Source organism: Schistocerca americana, chromosome 2 (assembly GCF_021461395.2).
Source record: "Schistocerca americana isolate TAMUIC-IGC-003095 chromosome 2, iqSchAmer2.1, whole genome shotgun sequence".
Lineage (NCBI taxonomy): Eukaryota > Metazoa > Arthropoda > Insecta > Orthoptera > Acrididae > Schistocerca > Schistocerca americana.
In genome coordinates, this window is record NC_060120.1 from 770,778,548 (window position 1) to 770,797,604 (window position 19,057).

Sequence of the window (19,057 nt, forward strand, 5' to 3'; positions counted from 1 at the left end):
AGACGAGTGATCACCACGAATGGCATGTGCTACGTGCTTCCGGACTGGCCACGAGGCTGATAAGGAGTTGTTGTGGTAACGCGGTTGAAAACACCTAGATGGTCGTTGGTGCACGTGGACGTCCTGTAACAAGTCTCCCCCACACATGCCACACGTGCTCCACGAGGTGTAGGTCGGAGGAATGGGGAGGCCAGTCCATTCGCCGAATATTTTCTCTATATCTGCTTATTTATTGGAAGGATCTCGGTCTTGCAGCTGAAATAACAGAACGTGAAAGGCAGCTTACTGTCGTCTTTAGATTTGAACGGTTCCTTCCTTTTTCGGACAAATGATCATTCTAAGAAGTAATTTCAGTTACTCTGTACACCATTCGCAACTTTATCCAAGAACATATCTGAAAGGAAATATGTCTCCACTTCATAAACTTGTGGTCCAGCAATTTCAACATTTCTCTTGTTGGTCTTTGCTTCTGGCCTCTTACTACACGTCAGACAAAATGGAATAGCTTGTGTTTCGAAAGCTTATCACGGCTTTCATGTACTTATTTATTTTTCCAACGAATAATATAATTTTATTTAACCTTTAGATTACCCGTTTTCGTTTCGTCTCGTTCTTTAGGAAGTATCCATTATCGTCCTTCATAGTATCTTAAGAGTTCGAATTGTCATTCATCTTCATTTGCTTGCAAATGCTCACCAATGAAACTCACCCAGGCAGATACCTCATCACCGTTAAGACATTCAGTGCTACTGTGAATTGCAACATCAGAAGCAGATCTTCAATGTGACCTACTCGATTTTACTCGAGAACCCCACTCATTATTCCATTTTGCCACCATTTCCATTACAGATTTTGAAAAATCATTGTAACGTCACGATCAACATAAAATTGATTTATCCACTTCGTTTTACATGTAACCGTATGATGCGTCAGAATAAACAGTTTCTTTTAAGGTGGATTTTTGAACTGACGATCGATAAATGTGGGACTCAGTTCTCAATGTATTTTTTAGTATAATGATCGTTCTAGTGAGATTTGCCACCCTTTCCGTGAGCAACACCACGGCATTCACCAAAATAATATATTTCTCGTGTGAACCCTGAATAAACGTGTGTATACCTATTTTCTTCGCTCTGTCAGATCCACCCCGTCGCCAATACTTTCACCACACGTTATATGTTAATACATCGCGCTGGCTTTCACTGACTAGTTTAACCAAACATTGGTCAAATGGTTCAAATGGCTCTGAGCACTATGGGACTCAACATCTTAGGTCATAAGTCCCCTAGAACTTAGAACTACTTAAACCTAACTAACCTAAGGACATCACACACACCCATGCCCGAGGCAGGATTCGAACCTGCGACCGTAGCAGTCCCGCGGTTCCGGACTGCAACGCCAGAACTGCACGGCCACCGCGGCCGGCAAACATTGGTCAGTTGACCACTGATGCCTCCTCCACTGCCAGATTTAGCAGTTGTCAATAAAATAAGCGACAGAAAGCGTACGTTTTCGACAAAGGGGCAACAACATACAGAAAATGATAGTACTGATTAAATAAATGAAACAGCAAGAGTGAATACTAAAAAAAAACATCGAACAGAAAGTAAACAATAGACAGTCATTAACAAAGCGATTTGCATAAAACTGATAAATGGTGATATTTACTAATCAACTAGGTTTCTCGAAACTTTCTTTGACATTTTGAAAACATGTTTTAGTGATCTACAACTTCGCTCCAAGAAATGTTTTCGTCTTATTGGCCAGTTCTCACTTATTGCACTTTTTATGGCGGTAAAACAGATGAAACTTCCTGGCAGATTAATACTGTGTGCCGGACAGAGACTCGATCTCGGGACCTTTGCCTTTCGCGAGCAAGTTGGTTGGTTGGTTTGGGGAAGACCCGACAGCTTGGTCATCGGTCTCATCGGATTAGGGAAGGATGGGGAAGGAAGTCGGCCGTGCCCTTTCAGAGGAACCATCCCGGCATTTGCCTGGAGTGATTTAGGGAAATCACGGAAAACCTAAATCAGGATGGCCGGACGCGGGATTGAACCGTCGTCCTTCCGAATGCGAGTCCAGTGTCTAACTCGCGAGCAAGTGCTCTACCAACTGAGCTACCCAAGCACGACTCACGCCCTGTCATCACAGCTTTTACTTCTGCCAGTACCTCGTCTCCTACCTTCCAAACTTTACAAAAGTTCTCCTGCTCTCCTGGTAGAGCGCTTGCCCGCGAAAGGCAAAGGTCCCGAGTTCGAGTCTCGGTCCGGCACACAGCTTTAATCTGCCAGGAAGTTTCATATCAGCGCGCACTCCGCTGCAGAGCGAAAATCTCATTCTGGGTAAAACAGATGTTTATCGAAAGGTGAAGTATTAGTTCAAATGGTTCAAATGGCTCTGAGCACTATGGGACTTAACTGCTGAGGTCATCAGTCCCCTAGAACTTAGAACTACTTAAACCTAACTAACCTAAGTACACTACACACATCCATGCCCGAGGCAGGATTCGAACCTGCGACCGTAGCGGTCGCGCGGTTCCAGACTGTAGCCCCTAGAACCGCTCGGCCACCCCGGCCGGCGAAGCATTAGTATTTTCTGATTTACTGTAACGAGGAAGTCGTGTAAGTACGAATATTTCTTGATGGCGTATTATAGGAACGTTCACATTCAAACGTGCTGCTTATTTGAGGTAATGAGGACGAAATTAAATTGATACTATTCTAACGCAATTATTCATTGATTGCTAAGGTTGATAGGGACCGCAAGTAGAAGACAAACGGAACGACTTTACCGACAAGTACCGATTAGAAGAAGAGGGTGAAACCGCAGAGAAAACTGTCACAAGCTATAGTTCAAATAAGTAGGTCTATGTGTCGGCAAAAGGCAGCAAAAATCGTGCAGTAGCCAGCAATTGTCAACTTCTGCGATCGAACGTTTTCACAATGTGCTTAATTTAGTTTCATATTTATTACTCTTAACAAATACTATATCTGAACTTAAACGCCCATATTCTGCGCTTTCACGAAAGCTTGTGATCTTCGTGTGCCATTTCCACCATGGCACTGAGCGGGTGGCTTAGGACCTAATGCACTAGATTCGCATTCGGGAGACCCGTATTCAACCTCAAAGCCGCCATTCAGATTTTGGTTTTCCGTGGCTTCGCTGTTTGCTCTAGGCGAATGTCGTGATGGTACCTTGAAATGGCCAAGCCATGAAATTCCGGTATTTTAAAATCGGCACAATGCTCCGTCTCTAATGACCTTAGCTGCCGACGAGACATGAAACACTAAACTTACTTCATTATTTCAACCATAGCAGACGATCGACGGGCCTACGAAGTGGAAACCGTGCATGTGTTGTCAGCACTGAGCAAGATGGAAATTCTTTTCCATGTAATTCTCTCTTCGTGGCCGTCATTCTGTGCTGCTATCCCAACTCTCTAACTCGTAATTGTTTGAAAGTGTACCACTTGTTGAAAATATATGTCTTTCCGACATGTACAAGTATGCGTAAATGTTCACTGTCATCTCTTAACAATGTTTAATGCTACACAGACACACATCTCACATGGAGATATTATCGACAATAAAAGTTTACTGACTGATCTATGCTTGATGACGAATATTATAATTTACTAGCTAAACGACCCATAATAACTTAAATACATAATAACATCAATAAATACACCGTATAGTGCCGTTTTGTGTTCTATTACTCGTTCTCTTTATAACGATGACGATTTGTTGAGAAGACGCCCTGGAAATCGAATCCTCGCTACACCTAAGCTTGGACGGATGATGTGCATGTGGGTTCCTGGGTAACATCTTGCAGATGACGGATTTGGATGCATATGGGATTGGAGAGGGAGTGATCTACATTTACATCTATAAGTATATTCTCCAAAGCACTGTGGATTGCCTGGCAGTGCTCCATGTTTCATCTCGTTCAGTTCGCTTATCAAGCGCGATTACAATGAATACTTAGATACCTCTACATGCACTGTAATTAATTGATTTTTGAGTTAGAGGACTCCTACAACCTTGAACCATGGACCTTGCCGTTGGTGGGGGGCTTGCGTGCCTCAGCGATACAGATGGCCGTACCGTAGGTGCAACCACAACGGAGGGGTATCTATTGAGAGGCCAGACAAACGTCTGGTTCCTGAAGAGGGGCAGCAGCCTTTTCAGTAGTTGCAGGGGCAACAGTCTGAATGATTGACTGATCTGGCCTTGCAACACTAACCAAAACGGCCTTGCTGTGCTGGTACTGCGAACGGCTGAAAGCAAGGGGAAACTACGGCCGTAATTTTTCCCGAGGGCATGCAGCTTTACTGTATGGTTAAATGATGATGGCGTCCTCTTGGGTAAAATATTCCGGAGGTAAAATAGCCCCCCATTCGGATCTCCGGGCGGGGACTACTCAGGAAGAGGTCGTTATCAGGAGAAAGAAAACTGGCGTTCTACGGATCGGAGCGTGGAATGCCAGATCCCTTAATCGGGCAGGTAGGTTAGAAAATTTAAAAAGGGAAATGGATTGGTTGAAGTTAGATATAGTGGGAATTAGTGAAGTTCGGTGGCCAGAGGAACAAGGCTTTTGGTCAGGTGAATACACGGTTATAAATACAAAATCAAATAGGGGTAATGCAGGAGTCGGTTTAATAATGAATAAAAAATAGGAGTTCGGGTAAGCTACTGCAAACAGCACAGTGAACGCATTATTGTGACCAAGACAGATACGAAGCCCACGCCTACTACAGTAGTACAAGTTTATATGACAACTAGCTCTGCAGATGATGAAGAAATTGATGAAATGTATGGGGAGATAAAAGAAATTATTCAGGTAGCGAAGGGAGACGAAAATTTAATAGTCATGGGTGACTGGAATTCGAGAGTAGGAAAAGGGAGAGAAGGAAACATAGTGGGTAAATATGGATTGGGGGAGAGAAATGAAAGAGGAAACCGTCCGGCAGAATTTTGCACAGAGCATAACTTAATCATAGCTAACACTTTGTTCAAGAATCATAAAAGAAGGTTGTATACATGGAAGAATCCTGGAGATACTAAAAGGTATCAGATAGATTATATAATGGTAAGACAGAGATTTAGGAACCAGGTTTTAAATTATAAGACATTTCCAGGGGCAGATGTGGACTCTGACCACAATCTATTGGTTATGAACTGTAGATTAAAACTGAAGAAACTGCTAAAAGGTGGGAATTTAAGGAGAAGGGACCTGGATAAACTGAAAGAACCAGAGGTTGTACAGAGTTTCAGGGAGACCATAAGGGAACAATTGACAGGAATGGGGGAAAGAAATACAGTAGAAGAAGAATGGGTAGCTCTGAGGGATGAAGTTGTGAAGGCAGCAGAGGATCAAGTAGGTAAAAAGACGAGGGCTAGTAGAAATCCTTCGGTAACAGAAGAAATATTGAATTTAATTGATGAAAGGAGAAAATATAAAAACGCAGTAAATGAAGCAGGCAAAAGGGAATGCAAACGTCTCAAAAATGAGATCGACAGGAAGTGCAAAATGGCTAAGCAGGGATGGCTAGAGGACAAATGTAAGGATGTAGAGGCTTATCTCACTAGGGGTAAGATAGATACTGCCTACAGGAAAATTAAAGAGACCTTTGGAGAAAAGAGAGCCACTTGTATGAATATCAAGAGCTCAGATGGAAACCCAGTTCTAAGCAAAGAAGGGAAAGCAGAAAGGTGGAAGGAGTATATAGAGGGTCAATACAAGGGCGATGTACTTGAGGACAATATTATAGAAATGGAAGAGGATGTAGATGAATATGAAGTGGGAGATACGATACTGCGTGATGAGTCTGACAGAGCACTGAAAGACCTGAGTCGAAACAAGGCCCCGGGAGTAGACAACATTCCATTGGAACTACTGACGGCCTTGGGAGAGCCAGTCCTGACAAAACTCTACCATCTGGTGAGCAAGATGTATGAGACAGGAGAAGTACCCTCAGACTTCAAGAAGAATATAATAATTCCAATCCCAAAGAAAGCGGGTGTTGACAGATGTGAAAATTACCGAACTATCAGTTTAATAAGTCACAGCTGCAAAATACTAACGCGAATTCTTTACAGACGAATGGAAAAACTGGTAGAAGCCTACCTCGGCGAAGATCAGTTTGGATTCCGCAGAAATGTTGGAACACGTGAGGCAATACTGACCCTACGACTTATCTTAGAAAATAGATTAAGGAAAGGCAAACCTACATTTCTAGCATTTGTAGACTTAGAGAAAGCTTTTGACAATGTTGACTGGAATACTCTCTTTCAAATTCTAAAGGTGGCAGGGGTAAAATACAGGGAGCGAAAGGCTATTTACAATTTGTACAGAAACCAGAGGGCAGTTATAAGAGTCGAGGGGCATGAAAGGGAAGCAGCGGTTGGGAAGGGAGTGAGACAGGGTTGTAGCCTCTCCCCGACGTTATTCAATCTGTACATTGAGCAAGCAGTAAAGGAAACAAAAGAAAAATTCGGAGTAGGTATTAAAGTCGATGGAGAAGAAATAAAAACGTTGAGGTTCGCCGATGACATTGCAATTCTGTCAGAGACAGCAAAGGACTTGTAAGAGCAGTTGAACGGAATGGACAGCGTCTTGAAAGGAGGATATAAGATGAACGTCAACAAAAGCAAAACGAGGATAATGGAATGTAGTCGAATTAAGTCGGGTGATGCTGATAGAATTAAATTAGGAAATGAGACACTTAAAGTAGTAAAGGAGTTTTGCTATTTGGGGAGCAAAATAACTGATGATGGCCGAAGTAGAGAGGATATAAAATGTAGACTGGCAATGGCAAGGAAAGCGTTTCTGAACAAGAGAAATTTGTTAACATCGAGTGTAGATTTAAGTGTCAGGAAGTCGTTTCTGAAAGTATTTGTATGGAGTGTAGCCATGTATGGAAGTGAAACATGGACGATAAATAGTTTGGACAAGAAGAGAATAGAATCTTTCGAAATGTGGTGCTACAGAAGAATGCTGAAGATTGGGTGGGTAGATCACATAACTAATGAGGAGGTATTGAATAGAATTGGGGAGAAGAGGAGTTTGTGGCACAACTTGACTAGAAGAAGGGATCGGTTGGTAGGACATGTTCTGAGACATCGAGAGATCACCAATTTAGCATTGGAGGGCAGCGTGGAGGGTAAAAATCGTAGAGGGAGACCAAGAGATGAATACTAAGCAGATTCAGAAGGATGTAGGTCGCAGTAAGTTCTGGGAGATGAAGCAGCTTGCACAGGACAGAGTAGCATGGAGAGCTGCATCAAACCTGTCTCAGGACTGAAGACAACAACAACATTAGAGGACTGTGCGGTAGCGATGATACGTAAGCCTTTATAGAGTACTCATAGATTTCTAACTTGAAACTGTTCCTTGAAGCTTTGGGAATAGGCTTTCGCAGTACAGCTGGCTTTTATTTGCATGTGTTGGTTCAAATGGCTCTGAGCACTATGGGACTCAACTGCTGAGGTCATTAGTCCCCTAGAACTTAGAACTAGTTAAACCTAACCAACCTAAGGACATCACAAACATCCATGCCCGAGGCAGGATTCGAACCTGCGACCGTAGCCGTCTTGCGGTTCCAGACTGCAGCGCCTTTAACCGCACGGCCAGTTCGGCCGGCTTACTTGCATGTGTCTACCAGATCAAATTTTTCAACACCTCCTGTCCCGCAGGTCAGACAAACCTGTGACGATTCGTGTTGCCCTTCTTTGTATTCGTTCAATATGCCGTGTTTGTCCTGTCTGGTACGGGTCGCACACACTCGAGCTGTGTGGTTTGGTGGTGGTTGCCAGTTAGCTTTAGATCGAGTGTTAGTGGGAGATATTTTAGTGTTTCTCAGTTAGTGAACTGGACAGTTGTGGACTGTAGAGGCTTCGAGAAGGTGATACTTGGTTGGTTTTCCTGAAATTACTGCGTGGGTCTCTGCAGAATTGGTGGAGGGGTACGAGTTGTTACGAAAGCTTTCTTTTTCTTCTTCTTTTTTTCTCTTGAACGGTTAGGTGCCCCATTAATGACTCGCGTTTGTTTTCCGCCAGATATTCCGACAGGCAGCAAATGGGACAGAGGACTTTTGTATTTCCTGCATGCGGCTGACAATCAAGACAATCCTCTCCAAATCCTTGCTAGTAACTTTAATTAATTTCTGGGACAATGTTGTGTAATGTTTCTCGCTCCCCCTCTTTTTTTCAACCAGTGGTTGTTCTGTACTTGAGCTATATGATATTCCAGATAGGGTGACCAACTTTCCCGTACGTCCCGTGATCTCCCGCATTACAGCAGTTATTATTTCAAACCTCCCGACTCCCTTAACGACTGCCTCTTTCTCGAGCACATTTCGTCATTGATCACTGTTATAAATACCAGACCGACGATGTTACTACCGAAAGGTCAGATTATCTCACCGACAGATCTCGAAACGTTTTCGTATAGTAACCGATACTTTTGACAACATACAACCTTTTTTCTGTCCGAGCTTCTCCGAAAAGAAAATGATATGGCTCAAGAGAATAGTAGGAGCAGAGAAATAGTGCCATAACCAAGGCGTCTAGGGGGGCCTTGCCAGGGGGAATGTTTACTTGTTCCGCAATAGGTACTGACAACCAACGATGCGCTCACCTCTTACTGATCAGCAGCTATGGCACAAATAAGACACGATAGTAACAAAAAATTTGAAAATTTTTGATAAGTTCCTATGGGACCAAACTGCTGAGATCATGGGTCCCTAGGCTTACACACTACTTAATCTAACTTAAACTAACTTGCGCTAAGGACAACACACACACACCCATGCCCGAGAGAGTAGTCGAACCTCCGACGGGGGAAGCCGCGCGAACCGTAGGAAGCCCGGAAGTAACAACCGAAAGCGGATTATAGAGGCATTCATATTTAACCACAATCGTTACGTTATCTCTTCTGAAGTGATGCACACAAGCTTACTGTGGGCTACTTAAGCGTAACTTCAACATCGCTCATATGGATAATGCCGATTGCATCTAAAATTCTTGTACGGAAGCGGAACGAAAGAGAAGGGAAGGCATCTCAGGTAGTCTCAAATATTTTGTTAGTGACAGCAAGGACATTAAAAACGATGCAGGTGACCTGGCAATAGTTTTTCACTTTCAAACACAGTGTTAGCTACAGATGTACGGTTTGTGGAAATAAATTTTCGGAGGTTGTTTCCCCATCACCCTAATTTGGTTAGGACGAGCACACGCTGTCGAACAAAGGCAGAAGCAACCGAGAGTTATTGAGTTATTGTGATCGTTTCTTAGTTTTGGTTACTGATAATAACTTGATACCAGTGCCTATGAGTTTAATTTGTACCCTACAGCACTGAAGATGATCACTATCTGATTGAAAATCGATTTTGCTATCAATATACCATCAATATTACGGCCAACGCTGACCTTCCTTCAAATTCTAACCGAGAAAAGGTTTTGGCTCGAAAAAGCGTTCAGAATTTCACTGATGTCATGAAAGATCCAGCTAAATCAAGCAACTTTTTCTGTATTGCAACCAATGGCTCCAACCACAAAAACGTGAAGATGTTCCCTCTGATTGTAAGGTATTTTGATCATAAAATGGCTGATGAGACAGCTAATGCTATTCGCTGTCTGATCATGTCTTCACTGAATTTATTTAATTTAGACATACTGTGCAGATAATGCGAATGTAACCTACGAGAAGCACAATTCTGTGTTTAAACTGTTGAAGAAGACGACAAGCGTCTGGTGAAATCAAATGCTCAAATTTCATACTACATCATTTACATGCATCGCATTAGATGCAGATAATGAAACGCTTGTCTTGAAAATATATGTATCACAAATGTGACGTAATTGCGCAAATGTAATTTATTGCGACTATGTCCCCTTCAGTCTCCCTTAAAATCATGGTCAGAAGCTGGTCTTCTCCCTTAAAACCATGGTCAAATACTAGTCGTCCTAGTTTCAAACTGTACTTTCTTTTGTATCAGTGGCGAGACTGGTGACTGAAGATTTTCATTCGTAAAAGCAAAAGAGAAATGGAGCTTGTGTTTTCGCAGGGGGTCGTGGGCAGGGGTTGGTGATTACCAACACAGCTCGGTTGCTGCTGTCGGAGAGAATCATTGGGAAACCGAACGTACCCCCCCAAGCCCCCTGCGGCCAACTGCGGCACTTCCGCGGTACAGGAAGCAGCCGCTAGGTGGCTCTGTCCGCCGGCGCGTTTGTGTTATGTTTGCCGTGTGGTGGGGGCTGGCGGCGCGACGTGGGAAAGCGGACGCGCGCTGCTGGCGGGGAGGGAAACGGCGGGAACGCAAAGAGAGCCGCCCCCTCCCCTGAGCAAACGGTGTGAGGAGTTTGTCGGAGGCGCGGGCGCGCCAGTCGGCGTGTACGTGTCGCGCGGGAGGGAAGTCAGTTCGCGGCAGTCCCGAGCCGCACGCCGCATGGCCGCCCCACGTGGTCGCTACAGTTGTTGCGTCAGCGCGTCCTCTGCGTAACCGGCCAGCCCCCCAGCCGGACATCATCCCTGCCCACAATCATGACGTTGCAGCGAGTAGTTTGACACCTAAATCTTTGTGTGCAAACCGAGTAGTGTTACTGCCGGAAGTAGATCCTCCATAGAGGGACAGGAATTTATCTGTGAGATCCTTAACGAAGCGGGGCGTTATGTCAAAGCAAGAGGCAGGATCGATCATGGAATCGGCCATCGTGAACGAAAAGACTCCACTGCGTGTTATGGACAGAGACGCGTTGACAGGCAACGGCCCCGGTGGCGACGACGTCGACGCCGCGGCCGCGAGTGGCAGCACGCCGTCCATCAAGCTCAAGAAGGAGCTGGGGCTGCTCGATGGCGTCGCGATGATCGTAGGCGTCATCATCGGCTCCGGCATCTTCGTGTCGCCCAAAGGCGTGCTGCAGTATGCTGGTTCCGTGGGGCTCGGCCTCATCGTGTGGGTGCTGTCGGGCATGCTCTCCATGATCGGAGCCCTGTGCTACGCCGAACTCGGTGAGTGGTGCCCCTGCTAAACAACCAGCCCAACTCCCCGTGAGATAAAATAATTTTTTTTCCTGCACTATATTCCTCCAACTATTAGGCCGGTGCATAAGTTCTGCATATTGTTATTACAGTTTGGGTTTATTTATCGATTGCCATTTTTTATTCGTAGTTCACTGTTGCTATTTGAGTTTACATATTGTCATTTTGTCATATGAAGATAGCAGTGCTGTGGACCTTAGGAAATGGAATGCCAAATGGAGAAATCGGAACATTGCGGGTATATTCTTCTGTTTGACTTCAGTAGAGGGGTGAGAGCAGCGGAGGCAAGCAGTTACATTTGCTCCGTGTATTGGGATAAAGCCTTTGGACATAACACGGCAAGGAAATGGTTTTCTCGTTTTAAGGAAGATAGTTTTGACATTATTGATCCTCAACGTTCAGGAAGATTTTCAGGGTTTGATGAAGGTCGTGTAAAGGCATTAATCCACAATTGTTCACGTCATTGTATTCGAGAATTGGCAAATGTGATGGGATCCCACCCTTGTTCGACATTTGCATGCATTAGGAAAGGTTCAAAAACCGGTTGTTGGGCACTGCATGCTGTAAGTCAGGGGTTCCCAACAAAATTTTCTCGAGGACACCCTCATCGAGCATGATTGATACCTTGTCATATCACAGTATCAAGTACCTAAAAAAGCCAAATTGTCTTTTTATACGTTTTCTATTTTGGATACTTAGAAAAACATTGACATATTCATTATTGAAAAACTATTGAGCTTAAAACTGCTCATGCAGGAAGCGGCCAAAACAAAAAATCTGTTATCATATGAAATATATTTAACATATTTTTTATTCTAATAGCATCTTGCGCACCCCTCTGGCATAGCTCGCGGACCCCTGGGGGTCAGCGGACCACCTGTTGGGAACCACTGCTCAAAGTCAAAATCATAGAAATCAGCATTTTTCGCTATCTTTGGGGAATTTTGTTTACACGTCTTTTTGAAGGGTGCTTTTTCTCCTTCCAAAAGCTCACTACATACGCCTCTGCATTCTTTAAAAATAGAAATCGGTGCATCTCTACTTGGTAGCCATCAAGTTGCTCGTGAACACCAACCATTCCTATCCTGTCTCATTCCTAGTGACGAAAAACGGATTTTCATGCTAACATAAGGAAAAGGAAGGAACTGTTGAGAGTAAATAAAGCAGTAACTCCCTGTACAAAGAGCTGCACTCATCCACAGAAGATAATATTTATGCATATGGTAAATCAGCGACGGTATGGTGTACTGCGAATTACTTCGAAGAGGTGTAACCATCACTGCTGAAATTTATGGTGAACAACTGAGACGTCTTGTAGAGGCAGTCGAATAACGACGACTGGGAAGACTGCGTGAAGTGATGGTACTCTAAGATAACGTGTGCCCGCTCCGCACCCACCTTATTCACCGGATCTTACCCCCGCAAATTTTCACCTTTTCCACACCCTATCGAACAAGTTTCTAGGAATTTTCTTTCAGGATGAAAATGTGTTCCGAACATGGTTACACGAGTTCTTCGCCAAAAACCACGTAATTTCTACAGTCGGGGAATCAAGTTACCCCAGCGTTGCCGGACTGTTGTAAATAGCCAGTGAGAATATATTATTGATGACCAAAGTATCTGTTATGTGTATCTGTCGTACTTGTGAAAAACGCTACTAACTTATGCACCAACCAAATAACATCTCTGTGCAATTTGGATACTATAAGCACTGCACCAGCTGTCATTCTTTCATCAGAGTGTCTTCTCAAATGCAATTATGTTTCCAGAGACCTGATCAGCTTCCGTGATGTGTATATGGAGACAGAAGCGACAAATGAAAAATTGTATTAACGCCTGTATTCGAACCTGGGTCTCGCCGGCACAGTGGCTTTGCATCTTCCTTTGAGAGAGGAGGCGTTCTAGGGTAGCCTGTACAGTTGTAACAAGTCACTGTGCGAGGGTGGCGTAGTGGTTAGCGATCTGCCTACTGAGCAGGAGCCCTTGATTGGAATCCCAGCCTTGGTACAAATTTTCATTCGCCGCTGCAGTCTGCGTATACACGTCAAACATTCTACTGAGCGATCACCATATTTATTCTCTTGAGTGTTGTTAATGTGCTTTTTTGTTTACTGTATAATAACCAACTCTTAGTACCCACTTATTGTGGGGTTTTTGTTTTGTAGAATATGCTGTTTAAGCTATTGTTAAAGCATGCAGAGGCGTATGTAGTGAGCTATAGGAGGCAGAAAAACCACCCTCAAAAAAGACGTATAAACAAAAATTCCCTAAAGATAGTAAAAAGAAAACTTAGTGTTCTGTGCCGCATTCCTCCAACTAACTATGTCTGTGAAATATGCATGTTACTAGCTGACAACCCCGACATTGCTTGGGTATTCATTTTGCCAGTTTTCAATTAGAAACAAAAAAATAGAACTGTGTTGGTAGTGTAATATCGAAAAAAAGTCGTTTCCATGTATCCATGAAAATACCTTTGAAATTACCTAACGCTCGTACGAAGAACTATGCATAATGTACAGGTATCCAAATTAAGGAACATAGTACTCAAAATACAAGTACTCCATACAATGTTTATTTAACTCGGGACCTGATTATAAACATTATTTCTAGTTACAAGTTAAAGCGGCATTTTTTCACGCATCTGTGTTTGTGACGTCATATCTCTTGAACTAGTTGTACAATTACATATTTGTATAGATACATTCAGCGGCATTTCTAGTAAAGAAGTAATAAATTAATAAACTTAAACGTCATGTATATGCCGCAGTTTTAACGCATCTCAATGATTGACGTCATATTTCCTCATTATGTTTCATACAATGATATAATTTTGTAGGAACATGGAACGGCATTTGTGGATATTGCCTGTAAAATGTGCTGCAAACAGAGTTAGTAGCACAGAAGTAATGAATTTAAACGTCATGTTTGATGTGGCAGTTTTTCACGCATCTCATTGTTTATGACGCCATATCTCCTGAACTATGATAGGTAGGTGGTTCTTACCTCCACAGCGATTGTTGCGTGACAGTAAAAGATATGTGTACTAAGTTTAGCTTAAATCGACCCAGCAGTTTAGAAGGAGACGTGGAACATACACACATGCACACATCGATTTTATAATGTATGGATTATCTCTGCATCCACTCCCATTTTTCCACCAGAGATTCTTCTGCTTAGTGCTTAAGAAGTTATTACTTTTAGATTGTTGTTATTGTATCTCTTTGTTTACTGTATAGTAACTACCATTTCAGAACACCCACGTGTTAAAGGTTCTTGTCTTTACATCTTCACCGAAACACGTTTCGACAGTAGTGTTTCAACTCTCAGCAACAATTTATTTTGTTGAAACTTGAAAAATTCTTTAGGCAAACGCTGACGTAAGTGATAATCTTTTGGAGGGAAGAGAAAACACCCTCAAGGCGATAAACAAAATTTCTAGGCCAACAGCATTGCACTGTTAAAGAGGTGTTTCGATGAATGCCCATTTATTTATTAACAATGATAATATTCGTACTGACTGTGGTATTTTATTCCCTGTGACTTTGTGGTACTCGTTCGTCACGCATCAAAAACTGTGCAAATACTATCAAAGTGTTTGATCATATTACACCAAACATAGTTGTACAGATAGCAATTTCCCAGAATTCGTAATATACCAATAGGCAGCGTTTTGAGTTGTGAAATAAAATGGTCATACCCAAGTAATGGGATGTTGCCATCAAGAAATGGACGTAGCCCATGTTTTAACCAACTCCCAGTTTTTTTTCGCCTTTTAGCCTGTTACACAAATAGACCGTAAATCAGTTCCTAATAAGTCTGTACATAACCGATGAGGTTTTCTACGCCTACTCGCACCTCAGTGTAACGAAGGTTTGTTCTGTTTCAGGAGAACCAGTTGTATTGCTGTTAGTCCGCCGAAATCGCTTAACTCATCTTTTGTGTGTGTAAGCAAGTTTCAGAGAAAACTTGACCGCAGAACTACATAATAGCTCCTCGACGAAATAAAAAGCGTGTTCGCACTCATTACATTGTTACAAATTAAATCACGATGCAAGCATCGAGTCACCAAAGCACTTGTGGCACGTTAGCAGCTGGTCAACAACTGCATGCGACTTGTCGCTGGAGTGGTGTTTATGTGCAAGTGACAAACTTTTACTATTGGTTATCCATCTTGAACTTACTGAAATTTAATTAGAAAGAGAATTACAGCAGACACGTTTCGCTTTTATTTATAAAGCATCTTATGTGGTCATTCTGCAAATTGGATACACAAGTTTGTACATTTTTGTTTTAGGTTAAAAACAGCCCTTTGTTTATAAAGTTCGTTTGCACGTTACTTACGGTGTTTCGTTACATATTCTGCTTCTTCCCTTACTGCTAGCAGCGGTTGACTTCGAAAGACTTCGACTCACATATGCACTTGGCAGTGTTTGCCATTCTGCAGTACTTCATGCGCTGCATTATTTACACTTCACTTTTGTAAACTAAACTAAAGCTGTGTGTGTGTCTCACACTGCACAGTAACAATGTTTACATCTGTTTGTTTTCGCTCACTCTGTGAGTGTTGCCAACCTGTGAGACTACTACTTGTGTGTGTGTGTGTGTGTGTGTGTGTGTGTGTGTGTGTGTGTGTGTGTGTGTGTGTGTAAATAAGTGAAATTGGAAATATTAGGCTGTCACTTGTGACAAACGATTTCAAGCCAAACTGATAAGCAATGCTACATGAAGATGTGCTATGCTGAGCTGTCGAAACTATGTGGTTGTTAGCAAAACCGCGATGGTTGAGAAAGAAAATGCAGCTTCTTTTGTTTTTGCGGCAGAAGAAACCTTGAAATAAAGGCGGTATATATTGTTTGCAGAATAGCGTTATTCTTCGGCGGAAAGGTGTAAGCAAAAAGGAAATTTGTTTTAGCTGAGCCCTGCTGGCGGTAGTGTTTGTGGCCTGCGTAACCGCAGTTGCAGCTTCCTCTTCTTGTACGTCAGCGCAACGTAACTCGCGGCGTCTGAATTATGTATGTGGCGGCGTGACATACCTGCTACCTGGGACTGCCTCACAGTTGCTCTCGCTGCGAACACGCACACTTCTTGCTGCACGAATCTCGGTCGCAGCTGTTGCTAATGCTTCGTATTTCGCAGCGTCCTCTTTGAAAGTTGAACAAAATAAAATGTGTGTCTATAAAAGTGATATTCTCTGTATTAAAATGCTGTGTTTTCGCGTAAATCTGTTTTGCGTTATCTGTTCGAAAGAGTAGAACTATGTTGAGGACAATAACTCAGATTTTATTCTTTTTCTTTATTTTTTTGCGGTGTACCATTGTGGTCCTAGGGTATTGGAGTATCATCCTGTTTCGCTTCGTTTTCTTCGGCTGCATTACGGCGGCAAATTTTACAAAAACTACGAATTTCTTTTCATACCTTCCACTTCGCTATGCTGCCTGAGTGCTTCGGTATCAAATGTCCAATATCCAAGTTTTGCGCATACTAAAGTGCTTCTTAATCTTCTGGATGATCTAGTCCACAGAATGGAGATGTGTACCACCGATAACAGTTCAAAAGCTGTCCTGCATTCAAATATCATTTTGAAGGTTACTTTTATTTCTCCTCTGGGAGTATTAGCATTAAGGTCCATTGCAGCACAGTAAATGATATTTTAGAAATGTTGATAATGTAACTCCTTTTATACGCAAGATCAACAATTACGATATTCAACTGCCAATTTTCTAACTTGATGAACCAAATGTCAACAAAACAAATGGTGTTGTTAATACTATATAGCAGAACACTTCAAAAGTTCGATGTTCTTGAGACAACAAACTTGCGTGAAAGGTTGGTGAAAGGCGCTATGGATAGTATTCATTATGTATCGGAGTGCCTTATTCGAGATAAGATACATTCGATTTCACTTTTGCGACATGTAGGTATGAAAAACACTGGCTGCTCCAAGCGAAAAATAATTTCCGTGCATTGCTTCTAAATTAAATCATCAGCACTACAGTTTTGACAAAGCTTAAAAAAGTCTGCTCCACCTTGAAAGCTAGCTCAGGATATCATAAGTAATGAAAGACAACAAACTGCAAGTGGTTTTTGTTTCCGGATAAATTATACTACATCATCACTACAACTGATGTGTTCGACTACATGTGGAACCAAAAGTTGCCTTTCACGGAATACGTCCGTTGCTGCTCTGTTAGATCAAACCAAAGGGCCAGACTCTTTCTTTATTTCATTCACGAAATGACGTATTCATTTGAGGCCACCTGCTTATTGCAGTAACTGTGTTAATATCTAACTGAAGTGACAACAGGAACTTTGACACCCAATTAAAGATGCAGTTGGGTGGAAACTAGTATTCTTCTGCAGTTCCAGTGACACACTTGATTTCGGCGTACAGTCAGCTGGTGCGTGTAGGAACTTAGCTATCAGTACATATCTTGGATATCCTGCTCACTTTCTGTTCCCAGGAGATAGTGAAGTTGCGCAGACTTTGTCACTGGCATAGTATTTCGGAGAGACTGTTAAAATCCCGAATGGAACATAATCTTTAGCAGGTTACCTTCCATTAGGAAAGTGGGTGCACTCAGCGACTGTTATATGATAAATCATAGAGCGCAAATATCAGTCATCGTCCCATTTTTTTTTTTTTTTTTTCCCGTCAGAACACCCTGTCGTCAAGAGGCATTTCGTCAGTTTCCAGGACCGAATAGCAGCTGCTCAGTACTCAAGCTTGACCGGTATGCTTCAAGATGGCTACACTGGTAATTACTTGCTTGACATGCTCGCATGCACAATCGTGTTTGCGCAAGCATGCTGGAGCATGTGTACTATATGTTTGCGCAAACATTAGGACTGTACAAGCAGCTTGATTGAATTTCCACTATGCATACTTGTGCAAACATTCAAGCGTGTGCATGCTGGAGCGTAGGCATCAAGAATAGGGAGGCTTGTGCAAGCATTCGTCAGTCGTTCGATATGATTTACTTTTTATTTAGTCCTTTTAAAGGTTGTAGGACAAGTCAATGAATACAAAATTACGTGGAGAAACAGAGAAGAGAAACAATACTGTGAAACAGTTTTCTGTTTCCGCTTCTTTAAACACTCTTTACTCCACAGATCAAGTTATCTCTTCTGTTTTTTTCGTATCACAAGCAAAAGAGCTGTCAAAGCCAGCGCATCGTCGCCTGCACTCAACATTTTCTCATATGCACTGAAGAGCCAAAGAAACTGGTACACCTGCATAGCATCGTGTAGGGCCTCCGTGAGCACGCAGAAGTGCCGCAACACGACGTGGCGTGGACTCGACTAATGTCTGGAGTAGTGTTGGAGGGAGCTGACACCATGAATCCTGCAGGACTGTCCATAAATCCGTTAGAGTACTAGGAGGTGGAGATCTCTTCCGGACAGTAAGTTGCAAGGCATCCCAGATATGCTCAATAATGTTCATGTCTGGGGACTTTGGTGGCCAGCGGAAGTCTTTAAACTCAGAAGAGTGTTCCTGGAGCCCCTCTGTAGCAATTCTGGACGTGTGGGGTATAGCATTGTCCTACTGGAATTGTCCAAGTCCTTCGGAATGCACAGTGGACGTGAATGGATGCAGGCGATCAGACAGGTTGCATACGTGCGTGTCACCTGTCAGAGTCGCGTCTAGACGTATCACTCTGCACAGTCCCCATACCATTAAAGGGCCTCCATCATCTTGAACAGTTCGCTGCTAGCATGTAGCGTCCATGGATTCATGAACCTGTTTCCATATTCGTAGACGACCATCCGCTCTTCCGACCAGGCACCATGTTTCCAGTCATCAACGGTCCAATGTCGGTGTTGACAAGCCAAGGTGCAGTCACCAAGGTTACACGAATGGGCCTTCGGCTCTGAAAGCTCATATCGATGATATTTCGTTGAATGGTTCGCACTTTGATACTTGATGGCCCAGCATTGAAATCTGCAGCAATTTGCAGAAGGGTTGCACCTCTGTCACGTTGAACAATTCTCTCCAGTCATCGTTGGTCCCGTTCATGCA

The 19,057-nt window shown here is 42.9% G+C and overlaps 1 protein-coding gene across 1 annotated transcript in view; it reads left to right on the plus strand.

Annotated features, from left to right (window-relative positions):
- Positions 1-10,362: 10,362 nt before the first annotated feature.
- LOC124594772 (Y+L amino acid transporter 2) overlaps positions 10,363-19,057 on the plus strand; it is a 337,307-nt gene continuing 328,612 nt past the window's right edge. Inside the window, exon 1 of the mRNA XM_047133170.1 lies at positions 10,363-11,010. Coding sequence (XP_046989126.1) covers positions 10,671-11,010 — 340 coding nt within the window. The 5' untranslated portion in view covers positions 10,363-10,670. The remainder of the gene's footprint in view (positions 11,011-19,057) is intronic.